Raw genomic sequence first — 14994 nt, 5'->3', positions numbered from 1 at the left:
GTTGAGTCTGGAGTAGGAGTGATAGCAACCGACTTCCCCTTAAGACCTGTTTCTGCGGTCGTGAGAAGTCCCTGAAGTTTGCTGAGGGTGACCTCTTCCTTATTCATGTGATATGTCATGCGGAATTTATCATAGCACGATGGTAAGGAGTGCAAAATGATATCTATTGCAAGCTCCTCAGGGAAGTTCACATTGAGCTTCAGCAATCGATCCACATACCTTTGCATTTTCTGCATGTGGCTCGTGACGGACTCTCCGTCCTTCATCATGGTTGTTATCATGGAGCAGATGACTTCATACCTCTCTTGTCGTGCACTTTGATGGTATCTTTCCATCAAATCTTGGTGCATTTCATAAGGGTAGAAGTCCTCATAAGGCTTTTGGAGTTCAGTTGTCATTGTGGCCAACATGATGCAAGCCACCTTGGTTGCATCTCTTTCATGAGTATGAAAGTCAGCGATCTCCTGTGGAGTTGCAGTGGACTCATCAATTTCCTTAAGCTCCTTGTCAAGGACATATTCTTTGTCCTCGTAGCGGGTAATCATCCTGATGTTTCTGATCCATTTATTGAAGTTGGATCCATCAAAGGTGACTTTCCCACACAAACTCATAAGAGTAAAGGAGCCATTAGGATTCGAGCCAGAAGCATTATTTGAAGACATCTGAAAGAGAAGAACAAGTTTAGTATAGATTTAAGAGAGTCCTTAATAAAACACCCAAATGTAATATTAAGGCTAGGATCCAATCACAATATAATATAACTTAGAAGAGGTGTGCCGTAATCTAAGCTATACCATATTTGAAAGGTAGGTGAATGACGATTCACCAATTTCCACCACGAAAACCGAAATATTAGATATTTAGTTTTTATTGGTTTTAGAAATTCCTAGATTCTTTGAGATCCAATGAACTTTTCAAAGGCATGTTTCAATCTCGGGAGTGCCCTCCAGGTTTTGTGACTGGGATGCTGAGGATCACAAAACGAGGTGTGAAGTAACCATGCAAATCACTTGGTACCCTTAAAGTTTATCACTCAATCGATGTGCCGGTAAACCACACACGCTCCACCGATACTATAATAAACCTTAAGTCACCCTTTACCTACCTTGTTAAGTCCAAGTTAGTTTGCCGGTTAACCACACACGCTCCACCAACGACTTAGACAAAGTGTAAAGTGTAATTTCATGGATTAGCACCTTATTCACATTTTCCTAAAGTAACTAAGATTGGGAATTTAATAAACATTTAGTTACTTTATTATATTCATCATACTTTGAATGAGAATTTATAAGTCCTTGTCTTACCCGTTCGGCTAACGACCCTCCACCAGTCAAGCAAGCGGTGGGTGAGAATATTCACCCATTAAGTCACCATTTTATAGGCAACAACCTTATACCCACCTTATAGACCGGCTTCGTGAATGAGGCGTACTAGCGGTAAGACGACTTTATTCTTATACATATATATATAATTATTAAATCATCATAATATAAGTATAAGGGTTGAATTTTAACTTTTAAAATTCTAGGGGTTGGAACTTAAAGTTTTAACTTAACTTTACTTGTTCCAAAACTTGAGGGCAAGTTTTGTAACTTTCAAAACTTTTCATTTCTTGTAACTTATGAGTTTAATAGAGTAATAAAATGAAGACTCTTCATTTTTCTAACTCTTGTGTTTTCTTAATGGTTTTAACTCAAGTGTGACTCTTGGTTTTCCATAACTTAAGGATAAGTTATGGACTCCATTAAAACACATTATGATCAAGAATTAATCTACCACATAGGTTACAAATAATTCCTATGATTATCTAAAACATCATAAGAACAAGAACATGATTATGAACACAATCAAAAATTACATTTAAAACTTTGTAATTTTGATAACTAGTTGTTGTAAATGAATTAGCAAAGACATTACACCACCAAAAACAAGTTTTCAATTACCAAAACAGTTTAGGGTAATGTTTCTAATTCATTTCCAGCAACTGAATCGAAATTCTGCACTCAGTCGACCCTACTCGCCGAGTGCATGAACTCACTCGCCGAGTTGGTTGAAGATACTCATGGACTCGACGAGTCCCCCCTATAGACTCGACGAGTCCATTCGCAGACAGCAAGATTTCTGATTCTGTTTTCAACTTTTAAGCACAAATAAGAACAAACAAGCCTAGGCTATGATACCACTGATGGGTTTTGAGCATTCTAACACTTCCTAAGTGTACATGCAACCCTAATAACCTTGGATCTATGTTTGTCTAATTGTCATGCAAAGTTGAATTCCAAGGTTATATTCCTATCTAGCATACATGGGGAACAATTTTATCATAAAGTGTAGATAGAATAACTTACCTTGTTGTTGTTTGTGTTCCTTGAAACCTTGTGAGCCTAGCACCCCAAGTGTGATGCCTCAAATGCTTCACACAACACCAAATGCTCTTGGAAGAACTTATGAGAGTATACACACTTCTCAAAATCGGCCAAGCCCTCTTATTTCTTAGTGTAGCTGATTTTAGGTGGAGAACATGTTACTTATATAGTGTTGACACATCTAGGGTTAAACCCTAATGTGTCATGACTCTTCATTTCCATGACCCATGGGTTTGTAACTCCCATGGAGCATCCATGGAGCATCCTATGGGTGGAACCCAACTTGATAGTCCATGGAGCCTTTTAGCCCACTATACAAGATATGGATGATTTACATAATCAACCCATATATTTAATTAGTTATCTTTTGATCACTTAATTAATTCTAAATTAATTCTTGATCAAACTAATCAAATAATATTATTAATATATTAGAACTTATAATATATTAATAATCTCCAAGTGTTATTTCTCTCAATTAGTCTATCCAATTGCATGGTGCCATGCAACCCAAATGGACCATGCCGGGTCGGGTCAAGTACATACCAGAAATAGTTATGGACTTAGACACCTTATCCAACAAAGCTAACGTAGTAGCAGGTGCCCTAAGTCAGAAAGAATATTCTGGTCGAAGAGTCAAATCATTGACCTTGACTATCCATTCGCACCTGTCCACCCAAATCAAAGAGGCTCAACTCAAAGCTTTGAAACCCGAAAACGTGACGGGTGAATCCCTTTGAGGGATGGATAAGAACTTGGAAGTCAAGGGTAGCGGAGCCTTATATCTCATGGACTGGATCTAGATACCGAAAGACGGTGGCTTCAAACACTTGGTCATGACCGAGGCGCACAACACTAGATATTCTGTCCACACTTGTTCGGATAAGATGTATCTGGATCTTAAAAAGTTATACTGGTGGCCTAACATGAAAGCAAAGATTGCCACCTTCGTAAGTAAATGCCTTACTTGCGCTAAGGTCAAGGTGGAATACTAGAAACCCTCAGGTTTACTACAGCAACCTGAGATACTAGAATGGAAGTGGGAACGGATCACTATGGACTTCATAACCAAGTTACGCAAGACAACGGGTGGACTTCATACCATTTGGGTCATCGTCGACACATTGACAAAGTCCGCACACTTCCTACCTATCAAAGAAACAGACAAGATGGAGGAGCTTACAAAAACATACATTCATGAGATCGTATGACTGCATGGTATTCCTATATCCATTATCTCCGATAGAGATAGTAGATTCACTTTGCGGTTTTGGCAATCACTACACAGTTCCCTTGGAACAAGGCTGGACATGAGTACAACCTACCATCCACAGACCGACGGAAAAAGTGAGAGAAGTATTCAAAACCTGGAAGATATGTTGCGAGCCTGTGTGATTGACTTTGGGAAGGCATGGGATACTCATTTACCCCTTGTCAAGTGTTCCTACAACAATAGTTATCACACGAGCATCAAGGCTGCTCCATTTAAAGCTCTCTATGGTCGGAAGTGCAGATCCTTTCTATGCTGAGCTGAGGTGGGTGACACCCAGTTAGCTAAATGATGAGTTCCTGACAGCACTCTTATAGGTTCGGAGATCATTTGGGAAACGATAGAGAAGATCGCTCAGATTCGTGAACGATTGAAAGCCTCTAGAGAAAAGCTACGCGGACAAACGAAGGATACCTTTGGAATTCCAGGTGGGAGACCGCATTCTTTTGAAAGTCTCACCCTGGAAGGGCTTGATATGCTTCGGAAAGTGTGGAAAGCTCAATCCAAGATACATAGGGCCTTTCAAGATTCTCGCTAGAATCAACCCTGTAGCTTGCAAACTCAACCTACCCCGCAAACTTAGTAACATACATTCTACTTTCCACGTCTCAAACTTGAAAAAGTGGCTATCTGATGAGACTCTTGTAATTCCACTAGACAAAATCGAGATCAACGAGAGCTTCAACTTCGTGGAAGAACCTGTAGAGATCATGGACCAAGAGGTCAATCAAACGAAGCAAAGTCGTATCCCAATAGTGAAGGTTCGCTGGAACGCTAAGCTAGGACCGAAATTCACTTGGGAGCGCGAGGATCAAATGAAATTGAAATACCCTTATCTTTTCACTTAGTTATTTGTAACTATTTATTGCTTAAACTCTAATTTCGGCACAAAATTCTCTCTAACGGACTTTTCCTGTTTCGGCCTATTAAAAATATATTAATAAAAATAAAGTCAAAATTAGCCGATGGAGTCTAAACGAAAGTTGTAGAGCATGATATCATCTACACATGGATATAAAGAACGTCAAAAACGGAGCTCGTATGCAAAAGATATGAGTTTTTGAAGTTTTTAAATAAAAATAAATGAAAATTCGAACCTTATCCGAGGATGTAGGCTCCGCGTACACGAAGCTACGCCCAATGTACTTCGCACGTAAGTGATCCAGAGCCAGCCACGTCAACCCTTCCTTTGCAAAAGCCACATATATTGATCCATGCATGGATCATGAAAGCCCAAAATGTGATGGATTAGTGATTACTAGTGGGCTAGAAGGTGGTTTGGGCTCAATGGTTGGGTTGTGCATGGTGACCCACAAATTGAATTAAGGTTGCATTAAGACTAGGGCAACATTTTTAAGGCTTCATAAGTGCTAAAACCGTTACTATTTGCTTCATAAAGCCTCCTAGCCGTTTTTGACACTCTTTGGTGGATTAGGGTTACACTTTAATGCTTATGATGACTCCTTAATGCTTCTTATGGCTCCTTAAGCAAGCATAGCCGTTTTTTTTTTCATTCACAAGTCTAATGGACGTTTTTTTTTGTGTTCTTTCAAGAGTTACCTTAATTTCTATTTACTAGTTTTAATGAATAATTGGTTGGTTGGCTTGTAACCACCAAATTTGTAATAAAGGCTTCATATAAAGCCAAATTATGCATGGAAAAAGTAATGCACGAATTTTAATCAAAGAACCATTATTTTCACTTTGAATTATTGTTATAATTCTCAAATTATCTTGTTGGGACGTGTTCTTGACTTTATACGAACTCAATCCAATAGGTCTTGGATTGTTTTCATCGGTATACAACTTAATAGGTCTTGAGTTGTTACTATACTAATGTATCTATTTCTTTCCATTCACATATCATTTGTGGTTGCTATTCTCTCTTAATTTACCTAAACACTACCCTACTCACTAAATCAAGCCCATACACGCATCATAAGTGGTATCAGAGTGCAGAATGGATTTTGATGATCCAGAGTTCCTACAAAATCTTCGAGAAGCATTACGAAACATCCAAGAAGGTGGAAATCGAAGGTAACCCCGCCGTGGTGAACATAGGGTTGTGGAAGAATTCAAGGTGTCTGAATTGCCTAAATTTGTTGGTGGAACTGATCCTGAATGCTACTTGGAGTGGGAAAGGAAGATTGAAAGAATGTTCGAGTACAAAGAAGTGGATGATGAAAAAAGCTGCAAGTATGCCATTCTCAAGCTAAGTGGTGGTGCTTCATTGTGGTTTGAAGGGCTTAAGGCCAAGAGAACCCGTGAAGGCAAAGAAAAAAATTTGTTCTTGGCTTTCTCTAAAACGAAAGCTAAGAAAGAGATATGTTCCTTCTACTCATAGAATGGCCACTTACAAGAAGATTGCTAATTTGAGGCAAGGAAAAATGAGTGTTGGAGAATACATTGATGAATTTGAGAAGTTGTCCTTGATGGGGGATATTGAAGAAATTGAAGAACAAAAAATGACTCGTTTTCTAAAAGGGTTGAACTACAACATTGCCAATGTTGTGGAGTTATATCCTTATGCTGATTTTGGAACTCTTTGTGGTTTGTGTTTGAAGTTGGAGGGGCAAACCAAAGCACGTCATGGTGGGAGTTCAAGTTCAAGTCTCGAAAGTACCAAGTCAAAGTTGTGGTCCAAGCCCGAGTCTAGCAATAGACAAAATTCTGTTTCTACTCCTTCTGGTTCTAGTAGTGTTCCCGTTGCTCCTAAACTTACTAGTGGTACTAAAGAAACTAGTTTGGCGAAAATTAGATGTTTCAAGTGTCAAGGTTTTGGTCATTACCAAAATGCTTATCCAAACAAAAGGGTGGTGACTTTAAGGGAGGCCATTGAATGTCGTGAAGAGTTGGAGGAAGAAGAGAGGTTGACGGGTATTTTTTATGATACACAACAAGAAGAGGAAGAAGAGGAGGAGGTAGAGTATGAAGCACCGGTGTATGATACAGTTTTGGTGCTTAGAACCCTTAAAACTCAAGGGGTTCAAACCGTCGCTGATGTGGATCAACGAGACCAATTGTTTCACACCAAATGTTTGGCTAGAGACAAGTGGTGTAGTTTGATTATTGATGGTGGAAGTTGTACTAATGTTGCTTCTAATGAAATGTTGACCAAATTGGGTTTGTCTACAACAAACCACCCAAAACCATATGTTCTTCATTGGTTGGATGATGGAAGCAAAATAAAGGTGACAAAACAGGTTAGAGTTGGTTTAACGATGGGGTCTTATGAAGATGAAGTGTTGTGTGATGTTATTCCTATGGATGCATGTCATATTTTGTTGGGGCGTCCTTGGCAATTTGATAGGGACGTGTTACATAGAGGGAGGAGCAATGAATATGAGTTGAAACACAATAATAAAAAAATTGTGTTAAAACCCATGTCCCCAACGACCATAAGGTCCATGATTTCTAAACAAGTAAAAAAACCTAATCTTTCTATGTTTGCTAGTGAAAGGGAGGTAGAGCAAGTTCTTGACAAAGGTGATGTTATTTACATGCTTGTGGCCAAAGAGCATGCAAAGGTGGAGAAGATGGTGCATGGAGAAAACACTATTGCTGATTTGCTTTTGGAGTTTCAAGATGTGTTTCCAAGCGAATTACCACCAGGTTTGCCTCCAATCCGCGGTATCGAACACCAAATTGACCTTATTCCGGGTGCTCCTTTGCCTAATAAAGCTGCCTATAGATGTAATCCGGAGGTGACAAAAGAGTTGCCAAAACAAATTGATGAACTCATGAAAATGGGTTATGTTCGTGAAAGCCTAAGTCCTTGTGTTGTTCCAGTTTTGTTGGTTCCAAAAAAAAGATGGTTCTTGGAGGATGTGTGTTGATAGTAGGGTTGTTAATAACATCACCATAAAATACCGATTTCCTATTGATGGGTTTTGAGCATTCTAACACTTCCTAAGTGTACATGCAACCCTAATAACCTTGGATCTATGTTTGTCTAATTATCATGCAAAGTTGAATTCCAAGGTTATATTCCTATCTAGCATACATGGGGAACAATTTTAACTTAAAGTATAGATAGAATAACTTACCTTGTTGTTGTTTATGTTCCTTGAAACCTTGTGAGCCTAGCACCCCAAGTGTGATGCCTCAAATGCTTCACACAACACCAAATGCTCTTGGAAGAACTTATGGGAGAACACACACTTCTCAAAATCGGCCAAGCCCTCTTGTTTCTTAGTGTAGCCAATTTTAGGTGGAGAACATGTTACTTATATAGTGTTGACACATCTAGGGTTAAACCCTAATGTGTCATGACTCTTCATTTCCATGACCCATGGGTTTGTAACTCCCATGGAGCATCCATTGAGCATCCTATGGGTGGAACCCAACTTGATAGTCCATGGAGCCTTTTAGCCCACTATACAAGATATGGATGATTTACATAATCAACCCATATATTTAATTAGTTATCTTTTGATCACATAATTAATTCTAAATTAATTCTTGATCAAACTAATCAAATAATATTATTAATATATTAGAACTTATAATATATTAATAATCTCCAAGTGTTATTTCTCTCATTTAGTCTATCCAATTGCATGATGCCATGCAACCCAAATGGACCATGCCGAGTCGGGTCAAGTACATACCATAAATAGTTATGGACTTAGACACCTTATCCAACAGTCTCCCACTTGGATAAGTCTAATAACTATTACTGCAAATATGACTTCAGGAACCGATAGGCAATCGTAGGTCTTTACAAGGTTTCTCAAAACTGAGAAGATGATGGTACGCCATTTAAGATAAGTGATCATATAATCCTCTGTTCTAGATATCAGTCGGACAAATACATGGAACAATGTCTTACTTATTGTCCAACAATTTGTTTCCCGATTTCCGATTTGTTTGACAAAGAACTTAATTGAACACATCAACTTAGTTCTGACCGGGCCCGGTACATAGGTCAAAACAAAATCATCGAGGGGCCCAGATATCAGCTTCTAATCCAAGAAGGAACAGATAAACTTCGACTCATATGTTTGTTCTACTACTCATTGAATTACACACAAGAGCGCGATTTATAACATCGAGTTACCAATGCATTTTTCGTACAATCAATGCATAACCAACTTGTAAGTAACAAATCATATCTCTAGGTTTAAAGACTTATATGATATTACCATCTCACGATCACTCGAGATAGAATTCCATGAAGTGATTCCAGTGAGCGTGGGTTGAGTCCAATGCTCAGAACTTATGAGCACTCATGATTGTTGTAGCCTTGTCCAAGACCTCTACAACCAAACATGACAGTCTTGATTCATATCTACTTCCGACATATGACCGACTGTGGAGGTTTGAATAATATGTTATACCAAACAAAATTATTCTGGAAGTCAAAACATGCAAAAGAAATATAGTAAACGATCGACAAGAGATAGTAACACTTTACTCATAAATAAAACACTTTTATTCATCATCAAATGTTAATTACACTTTACAAATTTCGAGGTTATCTAACTACTAAATCTAATATCATCCTTCAGCCCTATGCTCCGAGCATTCTGGAGATGCTTAACCCGATTCAGTCCCTTCGTGAGGGGATCTGCCGGATTCTCATCTGATGATACCCTCTTTGCCACGAGGAGTCCTTCTTCGATCCGATGTCTAATGAAATGGTATTTTCTGTCGATGTGTCTGGATCTCCCGTGATCCCTTGGTTCCTTGGCTAAGGCAACAACACTTTCACTATCACAGAAAATTTCCATTGGCTCTTAATAGCTGGTACAACTCCAAGGTCTCCAATGAAGTTCCTCAGCCATAACGCCTCCTTTGCCGCCTCGCTAGCTGCAATATACTCTGATTCACAAGTAGAATCTGCCACTGTCTCTTGCTTGGAACTCTTCCAAGAAATTGCTCCTCCATTTAGGGTAAAGACCCAGCCCGACTGAGAGCGGAAGTTATCCCTATCAGTCTGGAAGCTAGCATCACTATACCCTACAACTCTCAAGTCATCACTCCCACCGAGGGTAAGGACCCAGTCCTTAGTCCTTCGTAGGTACTTGAGAATATTCTTTACCGCAGTCCAGTGTGCCTTGCCAGGGTTCCCCTGGAACCTGCTAACCATGCTCAGGGCAAAAGCTACATTAGGTCGAGTACACGTCATAGCATACATGATCGATCCTACAGCCGAAGCATAAGGTACTCGACTCATTTGTGCTATCTCAGCCTCAGTGCTAGGGCTTTGTGTCTTACTCAGTTTGGCGTTACTCTGGATGGGAAACTCTCCTTTCTTGGAGTCTTGCATTCTGAATCTCTTCAGCACCTTATCCAAGTAGGTACTTTGACTAAGTCCAATTAGTCTTTTACTCCAATCTCTCAAGATCCTTATCCCCAAAATATAGGCAGCTTCACCAAGGTCCTTCATAGCGAAACACTTTCCAAGCCAGGACTTTACTTCCTACAGGGTTGGAATGTCGTTTCCTATGAGTAGTATGTCATCCACATACAATACCAAAAAGCTAACTATACTCCCACTAGCCTTGACATATACACAAGATTCATCTTCACTCCTAGAAAAGCCAAATTCCTTGACCTTTTCATCAAAGCAAAGATTCCATCTACGAGGTGCTTGCTTTAATCCATAAATGGATTTCTCAAGCTTACACACTCTATTAGGGTACTTGTTGCTGACAAAACCCTCTGGCTGACTCATGTAAACATCTTCAGCCAACTTCCCATTAAGGAAAGCGGTTTTGACATCCATTTGCCAAATTTCATAGTCATGAAATGCGGCTATGGCTAACAGAACCCGAATAGACTTAATCTTGGCTACCGGAGAAAAGGTCTCATCATAATCCACTCCAGGAATTTGAGAGAAGCCCTTTGCAACCAGTCTAGCCTTATAAGTGTGTACTTTACCATCCATGTTGGTCTTCTTCTTGAAGACCCATTTGCACCCTACAGTCTTTCGACCTGGTACATTCTCAACCAAGTTCCAAACTTGATTGTCATACATGGATTGTATCTCGCTATCCATAGCCTCTTTCCATTTAGCAGACTCGGGGCCTGCCATGGCTTCCTCGTAGCTGTTAGGGTCATCATGAGTATGAAAGTCAGCGATCTCCTGGGGAGTTGCAGTGGACTCATCAATTTCCTTAAGCTCCTTGTCAAGGACATATTCTTTGTCCTCGTAGCGGGTAATCATCCTGATGTTTCTGATCCATTTATTGAAGTTGGATCCATCAAAGGTGACTTTCCCACACAAACTCATAAGAGTAAAGGAGCCATTAGGATTCGAGCCAGAAGCATTATTTGAAGACATCTGAAAGAGAATAACAAGTTTAGTATAGATTTAAGGGAGTCCTTAATAAAACACCCAAATGTAATATTAAGGCTAGGATCCAATCACAATATAATATAACTTAGAAGAGGTATGCCGTAATCTAAGCTATACCATATTTGAAAGGTAGGTGAATGACGATTCACCAATTTCCACCACGAAAACCGAAATATTAGATATTCAGTTTTTATTGGTTTTAGAAATTCCTAGATTCTTTGAGATCCAATGAACTTTTCAAAGGCATGTTCCAATCTCGAGAGTGCCCTCCAAGTTTTGTGACTGGGATACCGAGGATCACAAAACGAGGTGTGAAGTAACCATGCAAATCACTTGGTACCCTTAAAGTTTATCACTCAATCGATGTGCCGGTAAACCACACACGCTCCACTGATACTATAATAAACCTTAAGTCACCCTTTACCTACCTTGTTAAGTCCAAGTTAGTGTGCCGGTTAACCACACACGCTCCACCAACGACTTAGACAAAGTGTAAAGTGTAATTTCATGGATTAGCACCTTATTCACATTTTTCCTAAAGTAACTAAGATTGGAAATTTAATAAAACATTTAGTTACTTTATTATATTCATCATACTTTGAATGAGAATTTATAAGTCCTTGTCTTACCCGTTCGGCTAACGACCCTCCACCAGTCAAGCAAGCGGTGGGTGAGAGTAAACACCCATTAAGTCACCATTTTATAGGCAACAACCTTATACCCACCTTATAGACCGGCTTCGTGAATGAGGCGTACTAGCGGTAAGACAACTTTATTCTTATACATATATATATAATTATTAAATCATCATAATATAAGTATAAGGGTTGAATTTTAACTTTTAAAATTCTAGGGGTTGGAACTTAAAGTTTTAACTTAACTTTACTTGTTCCAAAACTTGAGGGCAAGTTTTGTAACTTTCAAACTTTTCATTTCTTGTAACTTATGAGTTTAATAGAGTAATAAAATGAAGACTCTTCATTTTTCTAACTCTTGTGTTTTTAATGGTTTTAATTCAAGTGTGACTCTTGGTTTTCCATAACTTAAGGATAAGTTATGGACTCCATTAAAACATTATGATCAAGAATTAATCTACCACATAGGTTACAAATAATTCCTATGATCATCTAAAACATCATAAGAACAAGAACATGAATATGAACACAATCAAAAATTACATTTAAAACTTTGTAATTTTGATAACTAGTTGTTGTAAATGAATTAGCAAAGACATTACACCACCAAAAACAAGTTTTCAATTACCAAAACAGTTTAGGGTAATGTTTCTAATTCATTTCCAGCAACTGAATCGAAATTCTGCAATCAGTCGACCCTATTCGCCGAGTGCATGAACTCACTCGCCGAGTTGGTTGAAGATACTCATGAACTCGACGAGTCCCCCTATAGACTCGACGAGTCCATTCGCAGACAGCAAGATTTCCGATTCTTTTTTCAACTTTTAAGCACAAATAGGAGCAAACAAGCCTAGGCTCTGATACCACTGATGGGTTTTGAGCATTCTAACACTTCCTAAGTGTACATGCAACCCTAATAACCTTGGATCTATGTTTGTCTAATTATCATGCAAAGTTGAATTCCAAGGTTATATTCCTATCTAGCATACATGGGGAACAATTTTAACTTAAAGTATAGATAGAATAACTTACCTTGTTGTTGTTTATGTTCCTTGAAACCTTGTGAGCCTAGCACCCCAAGTGTGATGCCTCAAATGCTTCACACAACACCAAATGCTCTTGGAAGAACTTATGAGAGTATACACACTTCTCAAAATCGGCCAAGCCCTCTTATTTCTTAGTGTAGCCGATTTTAGGTGGAGAACATGTTACTTATATAGTGTTGACACATCTAGGGTTAAACCCTAATGTGTCATGACTCTTCATTTCCATGACCCATGGGTTTGTAACTCCCATGGAGCATCCATGGAGCATCCTATGGGTGGAACCCAACTTGATAGTCCATGGAGCCTTTTAGCCCACTATACAAGATATGGATGATTTACATAATCAACCCATATATTTAATTAGTTATCTTTTGATCACTTAATTAATTCTAAATTAATTCTTGATCAAACTAATCAAATAATATTATTAATATATTAGAACTTATAATATATTAATAATCTCCAAGTGTTATTTCTCTCATTTAGTCTATCCAATTGCATGGTGCCATGCAACCCAAATGGACCATGTCGGGTCGGGTCAAGTACATACCAGAAATAGTTATGGACTTAGACACCTTATCCAACACCTATTCCTAGAGTTGATGATTTGTTGGACGAGTTGCATGGTTCTATTGTGTTCTCAAAAATTGATTTCAGAAGTGGTTACAATCAAATTCGTATGCGTGAAGGGGATGAATGGAAAACAGCCTTTAAAACTAAACATGGCTTGTATGAATGGACCGTGATGCCTTTCGGTCTAACTAACGCACCTAGCACTTTCATGCGACTAATGAATGAAGTGGTAAAATCTTTTTTGGGCAGGTTTGTGGTTGTGTACCTTGATGATATCTTGGTATATAGCAAGAGCTTGGAGGATCATTTGGTGCACTTAAAACAGGTTTTCGAGACGCTTAGAGCTCAAAAACTCTACGGTAAGCAAGAAAAATGTTCGTTTTTAGTGTAAGAAGTGGCATTTTTGGGTTCCGTAGACCCATCCAAAATTGAAGCAATCAAGTCATGGCCTATTCCTACTAACATTTCTGAAGTTAGATCATTTCATGGTCTTGCTTCTTTCTATAGAAGATTTGTTCGTGATTTTAGCACCATTGCAAGTCCCATGACATGTTGTTTGAAGAAAGTAGTCTTTGCATGGGGAGAAGAAGCTCAAAAGGCATTTGAGAAACTCAAAGCATTATTGTGTGATGCTCCTATTTTAGCTCTTCCAGGTTTTTCTCAACCATTTGAAGTGGAGTGTGATGCAAGTGGAGTTGGTATTGGGGCTGTTTTGATCCAATCCAAACGTCCTATTGCTTATTTTTCTGAAAAGTTGGGTGGTGCTCGTTTGAATTATTGCACTTATGATAAGGAGTTTTATGCTATTGTTCGTGCTTTAGATCATTGGAGTCATTATTTGCGTGCAAATCATTTTATTTTGCATTCTGATCATGAATCCTTGAAGTACATCAATGGGCAACAAAAGTTGAGCACAAGACATGCAAAGTGGGTGGAGTTCTTGCAATCCTTTCATTTTCCATGCAAATACAAGGATGGCAAAAGCAATGTGGTAGCTGATGCACTCACGAGGCGTTACTCATTATTGGTGACTTTGGATGTTCGTTTCTTGGGATTTGAAACTCTAAAGGACCATTATCAATCTGATATGGACTTTGGAGATATGTTTTTTAAATGTGCAGGTGGTCCTAATGGTGAATTTGTGATTCAAGATGGCTTTCTATTCAAAGGCAATCGCCTTTGTGTCCCAAAACATGCAATACGGGAGTTGTTGATTCGTGAAGCTCATGGCGGTGGTTTAGTTGGTCATTTTGGCATTACCAAAACTTTGCAGGTACTTAAAGAACATTTCTTTTGGCCGAAGATGTTGGGGGATGTAACCAACATAGTGGGCAAGTGTGTTACATGTCATATGGCGAAAACAACTTTCAAGAATGGTGTTTACACTCCTTTGCCGGTTCCTATTCGTCCTTGGGAAGATGTGTCCATGGATTTCATTATGGCTTTGCCTAGAACTCAAAGGGGGAAGGATTCCATTATGGTGGTGGTGGATAGGTTTTCAAAAATGGCTCACTTTGTGCCATGTCATAAAACCAATGATGCATCTAATGTGGCTGATTTGTATTTTAAAGAGGTGGTTCGTTTGCATGGTATTCCTAAAACAATTGTTTCTGATAGGGATTCCAAATTTCTAAGTTACTTTTGGAACACTTTATGGAGGAAAGTGGGTACTAAGTTACTTTTTAGTACATCCCATCATCCACAAACGGATGGGCAAACAGAGGTTACTAATGTGATGGATCATGAAAGCCCAAAATGTGATGGATTAGTGATTACTAGTGGGCTAGAAGGTGGTTTGGGC

The 14994-nt window shown here is 38.8% G+C and overlaps 1 protein-coding gene across 1 annotated transcript; it reads left to right on the top strand.

The window, feature by feature from the left end:
• The first annotated feature begins 5981 nt into the window (after positions 1-5981).
• Positions 5982-7472, top strand: LOC145040576 (uncharacterized). Its single transcript, XM_078988486.1, has one exon. The coding sequence runs from the start codon at positions 5982-5984 to the stop codon at positions 7470-7472; it is 1491 nt and encodes a 496-aa protein (XP_078844612.1).
• The last annotated feature ends 7522 nt before the right edge of the window (positions 7473-14994 follow it).

This window comes from Lactuca saligna, chromosome 4 (genome assembly GCF_052625555.1).
Source record: "Lactuca saligna cultivar CGN05327 chromosome 4, ASM5262555v1, whole genome shotgun sequence".
Lineage (NCBI taxonomy): Eukaryota > Viridiplantae > Streptophyta > Magnoliopsida > Asterales > Asteraceae > Lactuca > Lactuca saligna.
Note: the sequence above shows the minus strand (reverse complement) of the source record. Positions and strands in the feature narration are given on the sequence as shown.

What these genes read in the sequence shown, in the direction of transcription:
- LOC145040576 (XM_078988486.1), top strand. Translation starts at nt 5,982, where the DNA reads ATGGCCACTTACAAGAAGATTGCTAATTTGAGGCAAGGAAAAATGAGT.